Source organism: Lampris incognitus, chromosome 3 (assembly GCF_029633865.1).
Source record: "Lampris incognitus isolate fLamInc1 chromosome 3, fLamInc1.hap2, whole genome shotgun sequence".
In the NCBI taxonomy this organism is placed as follows: Eukaryota; Metazoa; Chordata; class Actinopteri; order Lampriformes; family Lampridae; genus Lampris; species Lampris incognitus.
This window is the reverse complement of record NC_079213.1, coordinates 66,119,195-66,140,153: the sequence shown is the minus strand read 5'-3', so window position 1 is coordinate 66,140,153 and position 20,959 is coordinate 66,119,195. Positions and strand designations below refer to the sequence as shown.

Here is a 20,959-nt window from a genome sequence, read left to right as displayed (position 1 = left end):
AACTAAAAATAAAAAAAATTAACAATTTTTTTTTGTGTCTTTTGGTGTAACGTTTGCTTTACGCCCCGGGCATCTATTTAATAACACAAAAATAATAGCTTAATATCCACTGCAAGTATAAGTGCTTTCCAAAATCCTTGTCGAGATGAAGAAGAGAGTTGTTTTAGGTTTCTCAATAGTTTTGGAGATTTTAAAAAAAAATTTTTTTTAAGTACAGACCCTGGTATCACCGAACCAAATTCTCCTTTGACTACTGACTATATAACTGTTTACTACTGACTACATAACTATTTGACTACAGGCTACATAACTGTCTGACTATATAACTGTTTGACTACTGACTACATAACTGTTTGACTACTGACTATATAACTGTTTGACAACTGACTATACAACTGTTTGACTACTGACTACATAACTGTTTGACTACTGACTACATAACTGTCTGACTATATAACTGTTTGACTACTGGCTACATAACTGTTTGACTACTGATTACATAACTGTTTGACTACTGATTACATAACTGTTTGACTACTGGCTACATAACTGTTTGACTACTGATTACATAACTGTTTGACTACTGACTACATAACTTTGTGTTGATAACATAACACCAGGGCCAAAGTTGACAGATTAGTTGTCCCTCACCGTATTGGCCTAAGAGTGATGCGACTCGAAATGATACGAGTCGGCTCGTTGAGATTTCAACTGCGGTGCTGAACATATCCTCTGGGTTTCAAAACAAGCTGCAGTGGACCCTCGTCAGTGCTTATTTTCTGTGTGCCTTCAGGTATTAAATGTGGTTAAGTGGACAAAGCCAAAAAAAACCCCTCAAAGTTGTTTTATCTCCCCAAAGTTTTGAAGCCTCATTTTAACCTGCAAGAGACCGTGAAATGGTGTTTCTTGGGTTGGCCGAGTGTCAAATGTCTCAATTCAATCGCCTTCATTTAAAATGGGAAGAGCACACCCAGTGGGTGGGAAGGGTCCGCTTTAATCCCAGGAGGGTGGATATAGTATGTGGCGGGAAAGGGGAAAGAGGGCGTTCTTCCGCCTAAACACGGATGATCAATAACCCCCGGCAGAGACACCGCTCTGCTGATCAGCATCGATCAGAGCTGCGGGGTTTTAGCCGTCGGCTCTGTGTGAATGCATATCAAGTGTTTTCATGTTAAGAAGTCACTTTACTCATGCCGAGTCCACAGACACCAGACGCCGTAGTGTTTTATGCTAAGTCCAAAGTTGCTGCCACTTGGTTTGGAAGATTGTCCAGGCTGAATCAGTTCCGCGGCATATGACAGACTGCCGTAGTTCGGCCTTATGAATGTCAACAAGTTCTTTAACGAGAAACAGGGTTAGTTGTTCTGAAGTTCCTGCAGCCTACTGTCAGACAGCTTTCTAGTCTGACCTGCATGAAGAAATAATGCTTTATTGTGTACTGTTTTCAGGTGTGCTAGAAAATATGCAACAAACATAAATGCACCACATCGGTTTTTGGGGTGTACCACTGAGCCTCGTCCTGGGTAACATGAAAAACACTACCGTCACATGAATCGTAGGGAGGCGGCACGGTGGCGCAGTGGTTAGCGAGGTCGCCTCACAGCAAGAAGGTCCTGGGTTCGAGCTCCGGGGTAGTCCATACTTGGTGGGTCATCCCGGGTCGTCCTCTGTGTGGAGTTTGCATGTTCTCCCCGTGTCTATGTGGGTTTCCTCCGGGGGCTCTGGTTTCCTCCCACAGTCCAAAGACATGTAGGTCAGGTGAATTGGCCATACTAAATTGTCCCTAGGTATATGAATGGGTGTGTGTGTGTGTGTGTCGACCCTGTGTGATAGTCTGGCGGCCTGTCCAGGGTGTCTCCCTGCCTGCCGCCCAATGACTGCTGGAATAGGCTCCAGCATCCCCGTGACCCTGAGAGCAGGATAAGCAGTCAAAGATAATGGATGGATAATCGTAGGGAGTTTTACATGACACGACGACGAATGTCCCTAGTAAAAGATATTATTGAGTGTATGGTGAAACCTCTTACATATATATGCAATCAATCTCTGAAAACTGGTGTTTTTCCATGTAAAATGAAAACGGCTAAAGTCATACCCATATGCAAGGCTGGAGATAGACACACACTCTCAAATTACAGACCTGTTTCTTTGCTTTCACAATTCTCTAAAATACTGGAAAAAATATTCTACTCAAGGTTGGATGACTTTATCACAAAACATAATGTACTGTGTGAACAACAATATGGATTTAGAACAAAAAGGACTACATCATCCGCACTCATTGATTTTGTGGAAGAGATAACTGCTATAGAAAAGAAAGAATATGCTGTAGGAGTAGTCTTAGATCTAAAAAAAGCATTTGATACTGTTGAGCATGACTTATTATTAATAAAACTACAAAAATATGGAATCAGAGGAGTAGCTCTTTCTTGGCTATCCAGTTACCTAAATAATAGGAACCAATATGTGCAAATTAATAATTATAAATCACAATGAATGATAGTTAAGTGTAGAGTTCCTCAAGGCTCAGTGTTGGGGCCATTGTTATTTATTTTGTACATTAATAACCTATGTGAGGTTTCAAAAGCACTAGAATAATTTTATTTACAAATGACACAAACCTACTTTACAATGGGGGCAACTTGGAACAACTTTTGGATATAGTAGGAAATAAATTGAAGAAACCAAAGAGTTGGTTTGATTCAAATAAACTAACACTAAATCTAAGCAAAACGAAATTCATTATATTTGGGAATCGGTCAACAAACTCAAACAAGAAGCTCATGATAAATGATGTAGAAATTGAAAACGTGTCGGAAATCAAATTTCTTGGAGTAATAATAGACAATAAATTATGTGGAAAACCACATATAAAGTATATTAAAGCAGAATATTAAAGTATACTAAAGAGGACAAATGCAAAACTTCATTGCATAGCCATCAAAGGAGTCAATCTATGGAACAACTGTAAAAAAGAAGTGAAGATTTGTACATCAATAAGTAAGTTTAAACAACTCTTTAAAAACAACATATTGAATAGATATAGGATGGACGAACAAAGAAGTGGGCTGGAATGACATGACATGACACATGACGTGTAAGGTGCCTTGTTTGACTTGTATTGTTTTGTTTATTGTGATCTCTATGCATTGGCATTTCTTTTCTTTTTTCCACTTTTGTTTTGTCTTGAAAGTTCTGTTATGGTTTGATTTGATTGATAAAGTATAAGAAAGGGGTAGGACCAGAAAAGTTCTTCACTTCATCCCTTTTCCAACATGGTCCAGTCATTACTTGTGTTGTTACAAAGAGTTTGCAAAATAAGTTTACTATTATTTCCATTTGCTCTTGTATTCCTGCCTGTGTACTTTATTTGTTATTTTAGCATGTTTGAAATAAAATCAATCTGCAAACATTGATATATGAAGGCCACAGGGGGAAAACGATCACAGTCACATTTTTATTTATTTATTTGTTGTTGGTTTTTTTTGAGAAAATCAATTTTAGCGATTCAAAACGCTCTCAGAGACTTCACATAACAATTATGGTTTGATTTTATATCTTTTTTTTATTTTTTGGATCTGGTCATGTGATCTGACCAGGACCTCGCCAGCGACACTGTGATGGTTTTTCCTTTGTACACATTGGACATTGCTCGTTCTTTCATAATACATGTTTTTAAAAAGTGTTTCTAACTCAGGACTTTGATCATTTTAGGTGTTAATAATTTGTGGGGAGAAACTACGGCGCTTGGGGGGTAGGTTAAGAGCAACAACTCTTAAAAGTCAAAATTGTGACTCTGATGGTTTTTTCCCTGTGGCCTTCACATAGAAAGAAAGAAAGCCACTTTATTTTGTCATTGTGCAGGTTACAATGAAATGTGTCTTCTGCATTTAACCCATCCTATTGTATAGCAGCAGTGGGCAGCTGCAGCGCCCGGGGACCAACTCCAGCTCTTCTTTCCACTGCCTTGCTCAGGGGCACAGACTGGTATATTAACTCTAACATGCATGTCTTTTTGATGGTGGGAGGAAACCGGAGCACCCGGAGGAAACCCATGCGGACACGGGGAGAACGTGCAAACTGCCCACAGAAAGGACCTGGGACGGGATCGCTGGGTCGAATCCCCGTGTTACCTCCGGCTTGGTCGGGCATCCCTACGGACACAATTGGCCGTGTCTGTGGGTGGGAAGTCAGTCGGATGTGGGTATTTGCCCTGGTCGCTGCACTAGCGCCTCCTCTGGTTGGTCGGGGCGCCCCCCGGATCAGCAGAAAGAGGGTGGAGCAGCGACCGGGACGGCTCAGAAAGAGTGGGGTAATTGGCCAGATACAATTGGGGGAAAATTGAAGAAAAAAACAAACAAAACGAAACAAAGGACCTGGGGTTCGAACCCAGGACCTTCTTGCTGTGAGGCAACAGTGGTAACCACTGGGCCGCCGTGCTGCCCCATAGTGTTATATCACGCTATCTGAGTACCTATTCAAAATTACCGTTTTGAAGAATCCCGGATTTCACCCCGCCTCAGAGGACAGACACACACTTGAGAAGACGCTGCTGTGCCATTGTGAGCAAGGCTGCACTGAAAACAGATCATTTTCTTCCTCTGTGGTCTGGGAGACGCCATCAGCTTATCAAAGCATCAAATACCTCTACCGTTGCCCCGTGTTGCCCAGCGTAGTGTGCCACTTGAATATATACCGAGCCTATAAACGTGTGGCGGATTTCTGAGCTGTGAAAACTCATAACAAGGACTCCGGCTCCAAATCCCTCTTCAGGTGGGCCTCCACGCTCCCATGATGCTCAGCTGCACTGCTCCTGTATGGTACTGTACCGCCGTAACCATGTCCAGATGGACTGATTCATCCTCCTGAGAGCTCCTTACCTGGATTACTGAGCATGCACCAAGACACTTTCTCTTGGATGTTTTGTGAGTCATTTTGCTGTGTGTGTGTGTGTTAATTATCTTGATTGAACTGCTGTTCATTTTTAGCATTGTTAAAAGCACAATTTCAAACGGGGCTTGTATTCATCTTTGGACATAAAAACAGGTAGGTTAAATTAAAAACGCAATCTAGTTTCTATCTCGTAATCAGCGGGAGCTTTATGGGGGGGGGGGGTATTACTGATTTTGGACAGACACCCTGGAAAATGAAAATATTCCCTCACAGGACAAAAGCTTCCTGTTCTTTATTTGGAGACAAAACGTCTCCTTCCGGAGGCAGATTAAAAAGGCCACGTGTAATGAATTCAACGCACCACAGCCAGCAAGAACGCTCCACGTCAAATTAAACTTTATCAAGCGGTTTGATTAAATATCATGAATTATTAGGCATTATTATATATTCTGCTGGTGGCAGGCAGAACTTCTGGTAACACCACACAACTGTCATGGCCACCGGAACCTCTGCTGAGGGATGATGTTGCCATGGAGAAATAAAAGTCACTTCAGTGGCTTCTGTTATTGCCCCCCCCCTCCCCGTCCCCCCACACACACCCTTTCTTGCGTTCAACCACAACTGCACTGATTGAGCGTTCTACCCAGAATCCCCTCTAGGCCCTGTTTCATTTTCAGATCTGTAATTAAAGGCAGCTACTGATGACCCTGTGTGTGCGTGTATGTGTGCGTGTGTGTGTGCATGTGTGTGTGCGTGTGGGGTGCGTGCGGCCGATGTCGGAGGCATCGGAGGCCCATAGTTAATCAGCAGTCGACCAAGGGTCTTTGCGATCAGCCCATTGATTTCCTCCCTGGGAAATCAATCCCGTCAAAAGCATTACTCAGACCAAACCCGGGATCCGAGAGGGGAGGACACGGCGCCAGCTGGGATGCGGGGAGGGAGGTAGGTGAGAGGATAAAACTGGGAATGAGAGAACAATGGAGGGAGGGAGGGAGGGAGGGAGGGAGAGAGCGGCAGAGAGAACGGGGGGTGGGGAATTGAGAGAGGGGAAAAGGAGTAAATGAAGGAGAGCGAGGAAGGCGAAAGAGGAAGAGGGGAGGGAGCTAAGGTCAAAACACTGCATGGCTGCAGGGGAGAAGGAGGGGAGCGACAGCGCCGCGTCGACTGCAAACGGAGAGTAAAAGACGAGGACGACAGATTGGACGACAGAGGTCGAGGTGGTGTCACATCATCCGAAATTATGACCCAGAACCACACTCACAAAGGTGTGACACATATTTATTACCGCGTAATTTAACACCAAATAAAGACCTGCATACTACACACTACACCCTAAACACACAACGCCCCTGTGCATTAACATGCAGGTGTTCACTCTGCCATGAACACAAACACCCTTTCACACCCTTTCACACACACACACACACACACACACACACACACACACACACACACACACACACACACACACACACACACACACACACACAGGTTTAGAAAGATCGATGTGGCTGAGAAACTTTGCAGACTTCTTGCAGCGGCTGACCTTGATTAGAGATAATGAGACTTAACCTCCAGTCCGGTAATCTGATGCAACGCCTGAGAGATTCACCTCGCCGCCAACGCCGAACACGTTCTGACAACGTCTCATACGCGCCGGACGTGTACACACACACACACACACACACACACACACTGTACACACACTTGAACCCACAGGCAGGTGCGTGCAGGCCAGTGCACATATGCATGCACAGCGGCGTCCTCGGTCAAGCCCAATCAGACTTCAAGCCTCTTCAAAGGGCTCTTTTGATCGCATCTCTGAAAATCATCTTCAAAAAAAAAAAAAGAAGGCTGTTAGCAAGCAGCCTGCAGTCACAGACGTTCGGGATGTTCCGCGAGTTTGAGATGCGGAACGCTCCAACCCTTGCATTTCTACTTCCCCCAGTGCCTCTGCTTTAGAGGTCACGTCATGCGATGTGAAAGATTAAATTCCAATCACTTTAAAGAGCTAATTAGTTTCGGTGTACATGAGAGTTTCTAGATACAACTTGTGCAAAAAAGCCCAATTTTAAGCGCTTTTCCAGGGGCCCAAATCTATCTAACTCCCCTCAGGTTAGGTAGTTTTATCCAGCATGTTTAGCACTGGAATCAATACAAAGTCAAGGATAATAAACTCTCTAGAAACTTCCACTTTGAACCGAACCGTTTCCTTCCATTATAACCTTCCCCTCATCAAAACAGCCTCTTACACACCAAACCCAAGCCTTACCCACAGCCACATTACATTTATATATTTTATCAAAAAAATGTCCCAAAAAGTGCATCGTCCATGCCAAATAGAGTTACCTCAGCCGCTCCTAACATCTTTAGGCCATAGCATTCCTGAGATCCCCCCCGCCCCCAATCACTCCAAATCTCCTAAATCCCCACAAAACCATACTAAAAGCCAGATAATAATTTCTCATACCACTTCCACACCCCTTTGTAGCCCCTACAGAGTTTGTTGTCTCCAAATGTGATTTGACCTCTCTCGAACCCTTCTAAAAGCCAGTTATTATACTTCCCTTAAAATCAATGCATCTCTAAAAGCCTTTAGGGTCAGTTGCCCTGCCCAGCACTTCAACAGAGTCGTGGCTTCGCTTCTGTCTGTTGTGCGGGTTGCAAGGGCTTTCTGTTATTTACCATATTTTAAAAGCCTTAACAGATTATCCTAAATAAGGAATCAGCTTTGTTGCTTTTTGACAAACTTCTAACTGGTATTCCCGTCACGTACGGTGCGAATCCTTCTTCTTCTGGCTGCCCCTCCTCGGGGTCGTCACAGTGGATCATCAATTTCCTTCTCTTCCTGTCCTCTGCACCAGCCACCTGCACGTCCTCCCTCACCACATCCATAAACCTCCTCTTTGGCCTTCCTCTTGTCCTCTTCCTTGGCAGCTCCATATTCAGCATCCTTCTCCCAATATACCCAGCATCTCTCCTCCACACATGTCCAAGCCATCTCAGTCTTGCCTCTCTTGCTTTGTCTCCAAACCGTCCAACCTGAGCTGTCCCTCTAATATACTTGTTCCTAATCCTGTCCTTCTTCATCACTCCCAATGAATATCTTAGCATCTTCAACTCTGCCACCTCCAGCTCCAGTACTACTGTCTCCAAACCATATACCATAGCTGGTCTCACAACCATCTTGTAAACCTTCCCTTTAACTCTTACTGGTACCCTTCTGTCATAAATCACTCCTGACACTCTTCTCTACCCACTCAGGGGTTTACAAGTAAACTTTGCTAAAAGCATTATCAGAATGTAGCCTACCCATCTCATCTCCTCTCATCTCATCTTCAGCCGCTTCTCCAGGGTCGGGTCGTGGTGGCAGCAAGCTAAGTAGGGCACTCCAGATGTCCCTCTCCCCAGCAACACCCTCCAGCTCCTCCTGAGGTGATCCCAAGGCGTTCCCGGGCCAGATTGGACATGTAGTCCCTCCAGTGAGTTCTGGGTCTACCCCGGGGTCTCCTCCCAGTTGGACGTGCCCGGTAAACCTCCAAAGGAAGGCGCCCAAGAGGCATCCTAATCAGATTCCCGTAAAGTATCTACTACTAGGCATCTACTACTAGGCATCTACTACTAGGTACTACTACCACTAGGTGGCCTACCTAATAGACAGCTATTTTTGCTGTCAGTGTAAAGTAGGTTACTAGCATTTTAAAAAGCGCGTTCAATAATACCAACTTGCACACATGATGTTCCATTATGAATAAATTGCCATTTTCATCCATCTTTCCATAGTGTTAAACATTGTTGTTTAGCACAACAGCCTACACTGTGGTGCTGAAACTGGAGAATTATAATCCACATATGCACAAATGCAGCAGAAATTATAATCTCCGCAAACACGACAGGTAAAACTAGACTATGATGGAATTTTTCCAACCCCATCCATCACGGTGACGGATCGTGACGAATAATAGCTCAAGTGCGCAACCCCTGGTCCGTCTGTCTGAATGCTAGATTCACTGCATCTGTACCACTGCCCCCCCCGCCTCCTCCTCCTCTGCATCACAAATGAGGACCCTGACAATGTGACCCCATCGTACTACAATGGATCTTGATTTCCACATATGAACTGTGCAAGGTTCTGCCTCTGACGGCTCGGCCCACAAAACGGCACGGCAGGGCAACCGTGGGAGGCACTTTGCATGAAAGAGAAGGGCTTGCAGAGCTGAGGGGGAGCAGTAAGACATGACACCCCGAGACCAACTGAGCAATGGCTAGTGAAGGCCATGAGAGTGAGTGAGAGTGAGTGATCAAGCAAGCGAGCGAGCGTGCATGCATGCATGCGTGCGTGCGTGGTTGCATGCATGTGTGTGTGTCCAACCATGCCCACTGTGTGGGCAGATGGAAGTGTTCATAAGGGTGTTGATGGGACACAAACCACTTAAAGCCTTCATTTCAACCTTACTTGAGCAGGAACAGACACACACACACAGTAGTACGGTCCAACTCTGGATAATAATCTGAGATTGTTAGAAATAATCGTTCATCCTTGAAAGCTTATTGAAGAGGGACACAAACACTGAAGTCACAACTTGAAATGAATAGATTTTATGTGTTTGTGTGTCTTTTTATCTCTGCATTTGTCATTCTCTGTGCCGGCGTGAATCTGTTCACAAATCTGGCGGTGTCAAGCTATCTGTCTGTAGCATGTATGTGGAGTTTTAAATGGATTGCATTGCATTTATACAGGGCTTTTTATGGGGTGCCATTCAGCTTTTCTAGCTGCAACAGCCACTGAAAAGGGCTTTACAATCAATGAATGCCTCACACACACACACACACACACACACACACACACACACACACACACACACACACACACACGGCAGTGTCAACCATGCAAGGTAACAACCAGCTCACCGGGAGCTGGTCGGGGTTAGGTGTCTTGCTCAAGGACACATCGACATTTTTGAAAGGAGGAGCCAAGAATCAAACCGGCAGCACTCCAAGTTACCAGATGACCTGCTCCACCTCAGAGCCACAGTCGCCCACAATTTCCCGTTTTCTTGCTACAGCTTTCCCCTCATCCAAACCGAGGGTGTTGCACGTTGGCGCCTATTCTGTTTTTGTGCGTTGGGGGATGTCATGTGACCGTAACGTCCTCCGGGACTGAAGTGTGACTGCTTAACTTGACTACGCACGTGTTTGTGTCTGTTCGTGCATCGGTGCAACCACTTACTGCAGGTGGCATCAGCCTCATCGGAACCGTCTGCACACTCCGGCTCTCCATCGCAGCGCCACCTAGCGGGTACACACTGCCCATTCTTACAGGCAAAGTCCGTGGTTGCACATGTCTTTTTGGCTGTTGAGATAAAAAGGGGGGGGGGGGGAAAGCAGATTAGCATCCCAGTTACACCACGTCCAAGGCTCAGCGTTTTCGGTTTTTATTTTTCAAAGCCATCCAGCGTGCCGAATTTTGCCACATGAGGACACTGTTACATAACCTCACACGAACAGGAACAACTTCTGGATCAGTGGAAACATAAAATCCGGGTGAAACTCAGTTTAAAAATCTGGGTGATTTTCAGTGAAAATCTGTAAAACTGAAAACGCTGAACCTTGACTTGTCTAAAAGAGAAATCGAACTCGGTTATGGAAGTCCCCTGGTACAGGCCCACACAATCCGCTCAACACATCGAACTTTGAGGAAACTTAATCGGATACCGTCTACTCTCAAAGAAACTGCTCCTCCATGTGTCACTCTCTCCTGCTGAGGTGAAGGCTTAACTCAGGAGAATATCATGAAAAAAATGTTTTCCTTGTTTTGGATCTGCAAGGGACTGGACAAGTGTTCCAGACTTTAGTTCCCCATGACCACCCTGAAACATAATGTGCAGGTCAAGAAATCAGAAATAATTTTTATAAAAAATAGATCTCACAAGATAAAGGCCATGATGTAATCTTGCCAGGAGTATACTTCATGGGCCAACCCAGCCTTAACATAACGTATCTGGCGTCCGGGTGGCGTAGCGGTCTATTCCATTGCCTACCAACATGGGATCGCCGGTGTGAATCCCCGTGTTGCCTCCAGCTTGGTCGGGTGTCCCTACAGGCACAATTGGCCATGTCTGCCTGTTCTGGGGGGGGGGGTGACCCTCCCACGAGCTATGTCCCATTAGCGAAACTCCTCACTGTCAGGTGAAAAGAAGCGGCTGGCGACTCCACATGTATCAGAGGAGGCATGTAGCAGTGAGTTACGGTGAAAGCGAGTGCTCTCTCTCTTTCTAGTTGAACCCGGTGCTGAAGAACCCGTGACCCTGTGGGTCCACAGCAGCTGAAGGTGTTGAAGACCCCGTGACCTTGTGTGTCCACAGCAGCTGAAGGTGTTGAAGAACCCGTGACCCTGTGGGTCCACAGCAGCTGAAGGTGTTGAAGAACCCGTGACCCTGTGGGTCCACAGCAGCTGACGGTGCTGAAGAACCCGTGACCCTGTGGGTCCACAGCAGCTGAAGGTGTTGAAGAACCCGTGACCCTGTGGGTCCACAGCAGCTGAAGGTGTTGAAGACCCCGTGACCTTGTAGGTCCACAGCAGCTGAAGGTGTTGAAGAACCCGTGACCTTGTGGGTCCACAGCAGCTGAAGGTGTTGAAGAACCCGTGACCCTTGCGGGTCCACAGCAGCTGAAGGTGTTGAAGAACCCACGACCTTGTGGGTCCACAACAGCTGAAGGTGTTGAAGAACCCATGACCTTGTGGGTCCACAGCAGCTGAAGGTGCAGGTTAGGGTGATGCAAGGTGTTCAGCACAGCAGTCTGCTGTGGTGAACCAGGCCACCGCACAGCCCTGAACAGAGGATCCGAGACCGACTTTAGCTCTCTAGCGCTATTTGCTACATGCAGGTGCTGTGCATGACGGTGAACCTACACAAACCAACTTACCAACACATACTTAATCATGCAAAGCCTGGAGCTACACAAATAAATCTGAGCGGACACGAACAACACCAGACCAAAGAGCATACATGGCTCTCATTGCTCATCAACGCCACAAGTACTTCTTCTAACGCTCGACTGCACGTTTCATTTGGCGTGCACCTTTGTAGCTCGAGGAGAGTGCACACCTTTTGGGACATCCAGCATCTCGCTGCCGCGGCGTTGGACAGCACAAGAGACGGAGCCACAATCCTCTGCAGCATTAGTGCCATGCGCCGCTTAATGAGCAGCAGTTGGAAAACAACCCGTGTCGGGCCCTTTCCATGCGGAGCCCCGGTGTGCCCTCTGAGAGGGAGGGTCATAGTTCATGTCTGTCGTCTCGGCTGATCCGTGTTGTGGGTGGCGAGGGCAGCGTACCGACTGACGGCCCAGATGGGACCTATAATAGTGAAATGCATACTGGACGAGATGACGCGTGCAGCGCCCGTCGTATACCGTACATGGCTCTTCAGACAAACACACAAACACACTAACCCACAGACCTACAAAATCAATCGGTTCTTTTTTCACACCAACCTGTGGTAAGAGTATCGATTGGAGAGAAAAAAAGGGTGAAAAAAAATAAGAGAGTCTAGAAGCTACGGGGGGGGGCGCATTCAAGTCGCATACGATTATGGGGGGGGGGGATCGAGCGAGGGACAAAGGCAAACAGGAGGGGGGAGGCGAGAGAGCGCGGGAGGGGGGGGGACGGTGGTCCAAGAAGAAAGACAGGAGGACAGGGGTATGTATGGTGTAATGGAATTACCTCTCCCCCGGGACAGAACAAATCCCCCTCCCCGACAGCCATCACGCTGGCTTGGATCACATCTGGACCCATCGTCCCATCTTTCCCTGCACTCCTTCCCTCCACTCCCACTGCATCCCCCCTCCCACTGCTTCCCCCCCTCCCCCTTCCCTGCCACACAGTTTGATAACAAAGCCGGTGGTAGCCAGGATAGACAGTGTAGATAACGCGCGCGCGCGCGCGTATACACACACACACACACACACACACACACACACACACACACACAAATGAGGGTCTATGGACAGGGGGTTGCCACACACTCGACAGCTGTATTTGCCCGTGTCGTGGAGAGTGTACTATGTGTGTAAAATGAATAAACCCCTGTGAGGTGTCAACAGTGTTTAAGGCTATGATGCCTTATTCCAGGGGTGGCATATTCTAGGATGCCTTATTCTAGGGGTGGGAATATTCTAGGATGCCTTATTCCAGGGGCGGGAATATTCTAAGATGCCTTATTCCAGGGGTGGGAATATTCTAGGATGCCTTATTCCAGGGGTGGGAATATTCTAGGATGCCTTATTCCAGGGGTGGGAATATTCTAGGATGCCTTATTCTAGGGGTGGGAATATTCTAGGATGCCTTATTCCAGGGGCGGGAATATTCTAGGATGCCTTATTCCAGGGGTGGGAATATTCTAGGATGCCTTATTCCAGGGGTGGGAATATTCTCAAAACAAAGCTGGGATGCTTTCATGCTCGAGAGGTAGCATGCATGTGAACTAGGTTTTCAGCATGAGACCCAAAATAACCTGCTTGGTCAACACTCAAAATCCTAAACGGTCCACCTTTTAATGTAGCGCCGTGCAGTACGGACACCATCATGGACACCATCATGATGTTAACCACCTGGAACTTGACATGCCGTCAACATGCATCACAACATCTACTTAAATATGCAAAAATACCATTTATGAGGCCAGCCGAGGGTCATCGTGCCGATCTGTTTGGTAATGCAAAGTATAAAATCTACTTTTTAGGGGCGTCCGGGTCGACTGGCGGTCTATTCCGTTGCCTGCCAACACGGGGATCGCCGGTTTGAATCCCCGTGTTACCGCCAGATCAGTCGGGCGTCCCTTCAGACACAATTTGCCGTGTCTGCGGCTGGGAAGCCGGATGTGGGTGTGTGTCTTGGTCGCTGCACTAGCGCCTCCTCTGGTCGGTCAGGGGCGCCTGTTCGGGGGGGGGGGGTAGGAGGAATAGTGTGATCCTCCCACGCTCTACGTCCCCCTGGTGAAACTCCTCACCAGGTGAAAAGAAACGGCTGGCGACTCCACATGTACCGGAGGAGGCATGTGGTAGTCTGCAGCCCTCCCCGGATCGGCAGAGAGGATGGAGCAGCGATGGGGGGACGGCTCAGAAGAGTGGGGTAGTTGGTCGGATACAACTGGGAGGGAAAAAAAGGGAGGGGGGGAGACTCCCTCAAATATTGCAGATCTCATTTTGTGCAAAATCTTAGCTAACAGATTTTTGTCATTTTTAATTCAGACAACACAATTGTGTCTCACTGAAAGGAGATCAGGTATAATATTGTGTTATTGCCAGCCGGACTTTAACAACATGAATCATCATAGGAGCGAATACAGCCAAGATATACAAAACAATACCACATAATTCAACACAATGCCACACAAAAGGATGTCATGCAGGAATAATATCATACATTAAATTCAAGGCTCAGCGTTTTCGGTTTTTACAGATTTTCACCGAAAAATACCCAAATTTTAAACGGATTTTCACCCCGGATTTTATGTTACCACGGATCCAGAAGTTGTTCCTGTTCGTGTGAGGTTATGCAACAGTGTCCTCTTGTGGCGAAATTCGGCACGCTGGATGGCTTTGAAAAATAAACACCGAAAACGCCGAGCATTGATTATATTACCGGGATTTGCCATAACAAAAAGTGGATGGTTTGTAATATCTTCAGTGCACCGATAAGGTCAGAGTAAAGGCTGTGTTTCGCCAACACCAGATCCCATCGGGGGGGGAGGGGGGGGTCATTTCGCTTGCTCAAGACAGTATTTCCTATTTCCTTCCCTTTGGCAAACAGACGGTCGGAGGGAGGGACCGTGCAGGCCTGCAGCCCACCACACTCCAAAGGACTGTAACCGACAGCAGCATGTCTCCGTCTCTCTCCTCCTCCTCCTCCTGTCCGAAGGACCAGACGGGGAATACTCAAACTCCAAGCCGCCACTTGTTGAAAGACTCGGCAGGCATCCTTCCTGGCACCCTAAGTGCTCGTCTGTTTTCCTTTTTTTTAAACGAGCTTTAGGACGGACGTGGCAGCAAGTGGCAGATGCTGCTGAATTTACTGCTTTCTGCAATGTGTATTCAAAGGCAATAACACAAAGGGGGCGGGACAATCAACATTCATATTTGGTCCTTATCATTTATCCCACAAAGAGACACACCACGGTGCTCCATGTCCGCGCAGTAAGATTAAACACCAGCAATAAAAAACGTGTTGATGGGGGGGGGGGGGGACAAAAATGGAAAGTAAATAAAAATGGTTTATCCGCCCGTCCCGTTTTCCCAGCAGAGACAAGGATCTATGAGTGTGGCACACAAAAGGTCCCAAACACAATACAAAACGCAGGTGGACAAGGTGATACACAGACCCGCACAACGCTCACGGACGTGTCAGTAAGGCATAAATATGAAGCATCGCTGCAACTCTCTTTGTGACGAGCGTCTCGTAGCTCCCCCCGGTGGGACATGTGGAGGTGGAGGTGGAGGTGAAGAGGGACTCCACCTCTCCAGACAGGCAAGTATTCAGACGACACCAACATGCACTCTTCCCATTTCAAATACGGACACACGCAGGAAGCGGGACACACCGCTCCAGAGCTCTCCGGCAGGAAACACAGAGATGAACGTGAGCTCGATTCCCGCTGCGTTAAGGGCGGGGGCCTTCTGGAGTGGCTCCCCAGCAAATGTTGCTCCTTGCTTCTTTTCTCTCTTTCGCCGAACCAGCATACTGTATATCTTCATGTAAGACCACTTTATGGTCTATGGCATACTGTAGGAGGTACCAAGGAGGTATTGAGTACTAAACCACACACACACACACACACACACACACACACACACACACACACACACACACACACACACACACAAACACACGGATTTATCCTCATTTCAAACATGAGGATAAATCAGCTATAAAACAAAGAACGATTAGTTGAAACGTTGGAATGCTGAAATCAAAACTCAAAACAAACTACAAGTCTATCGGGCCCTAAAAACAAACTATGGTTTGGAAGAATACCTCTGAACTGTCAGAGACAGGAAGCAGCGACACATCCTCACCAAATACAGGCTCAGTGACCACAGTCTAGCCACTGAAAAGGGGAGACATGAAAAGACGTGGTTGCCAAAAGAGCATCGAACATGTGGTCAGTGCATGACAGATGAAGTGGAGACAGAGGGGCACTTCCTCCTTAAATGGGACACATTTGAAAAACAGCGCCGGGCTTTTGTCCAGGAGCTGTAACATGTGACTCCAGAGTAGCAGGAAATGGACGACGCAGGTAAGCTGCGGGGGGTCCTGGGAGGGGGGCCAGCGGTGAGCATTGCAGCAAGATTTAAATTTTCCTGCCACAACCTGAGAGACAGTGGGGGACGCCACCTACTGCTCCTGTTGTTGTTGCTGTTATTATTATAATCATTCTTGTGTTGTGTTGTTGTTTTACATGCTTTGGCAATATGTACATAAACGCATGTCATGCCAGTAAAGCACATATTGAACTGAATTGAATTGAGAGAGAGCAAAAGAGAGAGCGAGAGAGCAAACGAGAGAGCGAGAGAGCAAAAGAGAGAGCGAGAGAGAGAGAGAGCAAAACAGGGTGAGAGCAAAAGAGAGAGAGAGAGCGAGAGAGAGAGAATGTGAGGAGAGCGAGGAGAGAGAGGGTGAGCGAGAGAGAGAGAGAGAGAGAGAGCAACACTGAATTGAGACATAAACAATAACGAGCAAAGACAGTTCATACTGTATGTGCACGTCCACACACTGTTCAATCCCAACACATGGGAGTCTCGGACACGTGTATATACATCCTCAAGTCACAAATACATTTACACACACACAAACACACACACACACACACACACACACACACACAGATACATCCACCATCTCAAAGAGAGAGGGAAAAGAGGTGTTTACATTGTGACGCACTGAGTCCTGTCCTGTTCTGTATGACTGCATCCATATGGAACAAACCACAGCCTGCTCTGTGGGGGGCGACAGCGCGGGCAAATAAGTGGAGGGAGAAAAACTGCAACATACACACACATTGTGTATGTAATATCACGCACTGGCTACTGCAACCCCTTACTGGCAGGCCTCCCTGCACGCACCGTCAAACTTCTGCAAATGCAGCAGATTACCACTGCCTCCTCCTATACATGTGGAGTCGCCAGCCGCTTCTTTTCACCTGACAGTGAGGAGTTTCGCCAGGGGGACGTAGCGCGTGGGAGGATCACGCTATTCCACCGAGTCCCCCCCATCAGGTGCCCCGACCGACCAGAGGAGGAGCCAGTGCAGCAACCAGGACACATACCCACATCCCACCCACAGCCAAATCCAACAACCAATTGTGTCTGTAGGGATGCCCGACCAAGCCGGAGGTAACACGTTGATTCGAATCGGCGAGCCCCGTGTTGCTAGGCAACGGACCACTCCTCCCATCTTACTTCATAATAATGTAACGTAGCTCAAACTGCCCGCTGCGGGATTCGACCCGAGGTACACTGCACCACAAGGCGACATCGCTGACCGCTCGGCTAAAGGGGCCGACCCTTCAGCCGACCGGCCAGTGAGTCATTCGCAGTTTACAGTAGTCCCCTTCTCCCGGAAGTGCGCCCTCGCGCTGTGTCATTCCGCGCTCCGAAGAAACTTACGAGGATCCGTACGCTTCCGGACACTTCCGGGTCCCACCGCTGCCACAAGTGTAACGTAGCTCAATCAATGCCCGCTGCGGGATGCATGACACAATAATGCTGTCATGTAAAGGGATAAGTCGCAGAACTCTTTTTTAAAAAAAATGTAATTTCTGACTTTTCCCCTTTTTTCCCAATCGCTCCCTATTCTAGTTCAAATACCCACCCTCGTACTGCATGCGTTCGCCAACTCTCTCCGGCCGGCAGTCCCGAAGGAGACGCCTCGAGTCCAGGCCGAATCGCTGCTTTCTCCGACACACCCAGACACGCATTCATGTGACGAACCCAAGCCGACTCCGCCCCCCTCCCGAAGACAGCGCTGCCAATTATCGCTGCTTCATCGAATCCAGCCATAGTCGGATTTGACGAGACCGGGGCGCGAACCCCGGTCCCCCAGTGGGCGACTGCGTCGACGCAAAGCCGATGCTTAGACCGCTACACCACCGCGGACTAAGTCGCAGAACTCCGCGTGTCTTTACAGATGAAGTTAACAGCGCTAACATGCTGCATCAGTGACACCAGTTGGTTGACTGATCCAATAAGCGACTACCGACCGAAAATGTAACTACACAAGTCTAACGGAGGGGAAAGGGACATGAAACAACTCCTGCCATAAAAAAATCCAAGGCAGCGCAATATAGAAATACAAAATGCACACTGCATCCGGAGGTGCCCTTGCTGTCCGTTGTAGCTCAGTTGTAAACGCTGTTGGACTCATCCGCTGCTCCCGACCACTGACATTTCACCTAATGTCACGCTCTGCCAGACTCTATGATTACCGATTGACTTAGCTGACCTTCTGGTCTTCACACAGTCCCACTCCTCCGACTTCCGAGTAAACATGCTGACACACACACAAAGACACAGGTAAACACACACACACACACACACACACACACACACACACACACACACACACACACACACACACACAGAGGACTCGTTTTAGGATTTGCCACTGCATCCACGAGACGATGACACGGGGAGGGACACCAGGGGTCAGCGTGAAGGTCGGTACACTTCTCCCGAGTCCTTCAATTTCCACAATCCATTACACACCGAAACGCCCGGACACGGAGGAAGGAGACGGAAAATGAAATATCAAACCCTGAAATAAAAACTGAGGGGACGCCGCGTCAGCCGCGATTACGGCCTCTGGGGCCTCGCACCTGAAAAGCTGATTAGCTTCAGTAACACACACGTGTGTGGGTGTGAAAGAGGACGGGCGTCCCAGCCTGATCATCTGAACTGGTTTATCACAGACGGGGGGGGGGGGCAGATGTGAACCTCTACACGCTCCAGATGTTAGGAGGGAACAAAGGAAGCACTTCTCACACTGCGGTCGATATGGTGAGAGGACATCCTGTTTAACTTCAGAAACACGGCAAATACATACATGAACAGAAGACACAAAACATACTAGACACACACACACACACACACACACACACACACACACACACACACACACACACACACACACACACACACACACACACACACACATACCAGACATACTAGACAGACAGACATACATACCAGACAGACAGACAGACATATCGGACATACCAGACAGACAGACATACATACTGGACAGACAGACAGACAGACAGACAGACAGACAGACAGACAGACATACATACTGGACAGACAGACAGACAGACAGACAGACAGACAGACAGACAGACAGACAGACATACCAGACAGACAGACAGACATATCGGACATACCAAACTGACAGACAAACAAGACAGACATACTAGACAGACAAACATACTAGACAGACAGACAGACAGACAGACATATCGGACATACCAGACAGACAGACAGACAGACATACCAGACAGACAGACATATCGGACATACCAAACTGACAGACAAACAAGACAGACATACTAACTAGACAGACAAACATACTAAACAGACAGACAGACAGACATATCGGACATACCAGACAGACAGACAGACATACCAGACAGACAGACAGACAGACAGACAGACATACCAGACAGACAGACAGACAGACAGACAGACAGACAGACATATCGGACATACCAAACTGACAGACAAACAAGACAGACATACTAGACAGACAGACATACTAGACAGACAAGACAGACAAACACAGACAGACAGACATACCAGACAGACAGACCATACAGACAGACAGAGAGACACACCAGACAGACAGACAGACAGACAGACCATACAGCCAGACAGACCAGACATACCAGACAGACAGACCGACATACAGACAGACATACATACATACATACCACACAGACATACAGACAGACAGACATACCAGACAGAGAAACAGACAGACATACATGTCAGACAGACAGACACAGATAGACATACTGGACATACTGGACATACTAGACAGACAGACAGACAGACAGACAGACAGACAGACAGACAGACAGACAGACAGATAGATAGATAGATAGATAGATAGATAGATAGATAGATAGATAGATAGATAGATAGATAGATAGATAGATAGATAGATAGATAGATAGATAGATAGATAGATAGATAGATAGATAGATAGATAGATAGATAGATAGATAAAGAAATAGATAGATTTGCTTCTGTAAATTTGCCAATGTGTGTACCTAAGTCTGCTGAGAGCCTTTACAGGGTTAGTGTAGAATGTAAGAAGCTTAAGATGCTTCTGGAAAGACAAACCAGGCCAACCAGAATAAGGGGGCTCACCATTTATACCACCCCCGCGTGAACCTGGGAACAGACAGGGAGCCGTGTCTGCATGTGTGTCTGTACCTTTGTTTCTTTGTGTGCATGTTGGAGATGGTGTGTGTTCGAGGGAGGACAAAAGAAAGGATGGATGGAAAAAAATAGGAATGAAAGAATAAACGGGAGAAGAAAGCATGAGAGGAAATGGATGGTCTCCCATATTGTCTTGAAGGACTAAAGAGCTGAAGAACAGAGCATGTCAGGAAGGCGATGGGGGCCGTTTATCAGAGAGGTTCAACTACCACCACCGACGAGGGCAGAATAATCTAAGAACCCCCCCCCCCCCGTGTGTGTGTGTGTGTGTATGTGTGTGTGTGTGAGTGAGTGAAGAAGAGGATGGGGTATAATATTGGTCTGTGGGGAAGATTAAACACCCTGTCCTTCTTTCCGGTGATAAGAGGGAAACGGAGAAAGAGAAAATGGGAAGAGCACCAGAATCTCTCAACAAAATCACTACACACCTAAAACCGAACGGTGTTCAGCGTTCTCAAGTTGGGCCGCGCCTTCCATCAGGTCTGTCACAGAGGGGTTTCACCCATCCTACGCCCCAACCACCTCCTACTAAAGGTGGTGCGCTGAACAGAAGCTAGTTGGAAATAAAGTG

At 47.3% G+C, this 20,959-nt stretch overlaps 1 protein-coding gene across 1 annotated transcript in view; it reads right to left on the bottom strand.

The window, feature by feature from the left end:
- The window catches only part of lrp8 (low density lipoprotein receptor-related protein 8, apolipoprotein e receptor), a 306,559-nt gene that overhangs the window by 157,354 nt on the left and 128,246 nt on the right, over nt 1-20,959 (bottom strand). The window contains exon 3 of the mRNA XM_056275639.1: nt 10,124-10,246. Coding sequence (XP_056131614.1) covers nt 10,124-10,246 — 123 coding nt within the window. The remainder of the gene's footprint in view (nt 1-10,123; nt 10,247-20,959) is intronic.